The sequence below is a fragment of the Pteropus alecto genome, unplaced genomic scaffold (assembly GCF_000325575.1).
Source record: "Pteropus alecto unplaced genomic scaffold, ASM32557v1 scaffold24, whole genome shotgun sequence".
NCBI classification, from domain to species: domain Eukaryota; kingdom Metazoa; phylum Chordata; class Mammalia; order Chiroptera; family Pteropodidae; genus Pteropus; species Pteropus alecto.
In genome coordinates, this window is record NW_006439192.1 from 13,294,521 (window position 1) to 13,295,589 (window position 1,069).

General features: G+C 56.9%; 1 protein-coding gene across 1 annotated transcript in view; it reads left to right on the forward strand.

The window, feature by feature from the left end:
* The first annotated feature begins 730 nt into the window (after positions 1-730).
* SPCS3 (signal peptidase complex subunit 3) overlaps positions 731-1,069 on the forward strand; it is an 11,511-nt gene continuing 11,172 nt past the window's right edge. Inside the window, exon 1 of the mRNA XM_006916359.3 lies at positions 731-1,008. Coding sequence (XP_006916421.1) covers positions 866-1,008 — 143 coding nt within the window. The 5' untranslated portion in view covers positions 731-865. The remainder of the gene's footprint in view (positions 1,009-1,069) is intronic.

Below are 1,069 nucleotides of genomic sequence, written 5' to 3' on the forward strand. Positions count from 1 at the left end.
CAGTCTGAACCCTAGAGCCCCTCTGGGCCATTATGTATTTATGGCTTGCTAATTTTCTTACACATTGTGCTGTATAGCAATTTTATAGCCATCATCTCCTTTGATCCCAAGAACCCAGTGGAGTCATCCTGTTAGTTACAGGAAATACCATGTAAAACGCATATATTAGAATTGATAACATCAATCCTTATAGTCTAAGACAGCTTTAGCTGCTGTTGAAAGGCAAAGCATTAATAGTAAGTGTACTAACATTAGCAGTGTAAAGGCGGACTGCTTTTAGGTATGCGGATGGCCTCTTTTCCTCTTTACAACCTCCAAAAAAGCTTAAATTCTAACACTGACCAATCTCACAAAGGGGAAAGTGTTTTGCAAAGTGCTGCTGCCGAACACGACACGTCGGGACACGCTCCAAACTATCTTGCTTTGTTTCTGGTTTTAAGTACAAATTAATGAAACAGAAGCAATCACGAACCCGCAAACCCTAAGTACAGGACGTAAAGACCGAGAGAGGATGGTGGGCGAGTCAACCAGCCCGAGGACAGGAAGCAAGGACGGGGGCGGGCCATCCGTGGAGAAACCCCGCCCCCCCCTGTACGTCGCTGATTGGTGGTGAGAGAAGGGGCGGGCCCACGCGCGGCTCAGCGTCGGCCTTTCGGCGCGGTCCTGTCGCCTGGTGGGTGTGTCCCGGGAGGCGGGTGCGCGCGCGCTCGCTCGCGTCGGAGGACCGGAAAGAAGGCGGGGCGGCGGCGGCGCGCGCCCCCGTAACGCGCGCAGCGCAGGCGGCGCGGATCGCAGGGAGCCGGTCCGTGGCCGGAACAGGGTCCTGGTTGTGAGTGTGGAACAGGGCTCGGCGGACACGGCCGCGATGAACACGGTGCTGTCCCGGGCGAACTCGCTGTTCGCCTTTTCGTTGAGCGTGATGGCGGCGCTCACCTTCGGCTGCTTCATCACCACCGCCTTCAAAGACAGGAGCGTCCCGGTGCGGCTGCACGTCTCGCGGATCATGCTGTGAGTGTGGCCGAGGCCTGGCCGGCGGGGCAGGGCACGTGGAGAGCGCTGGGCCGAGGTG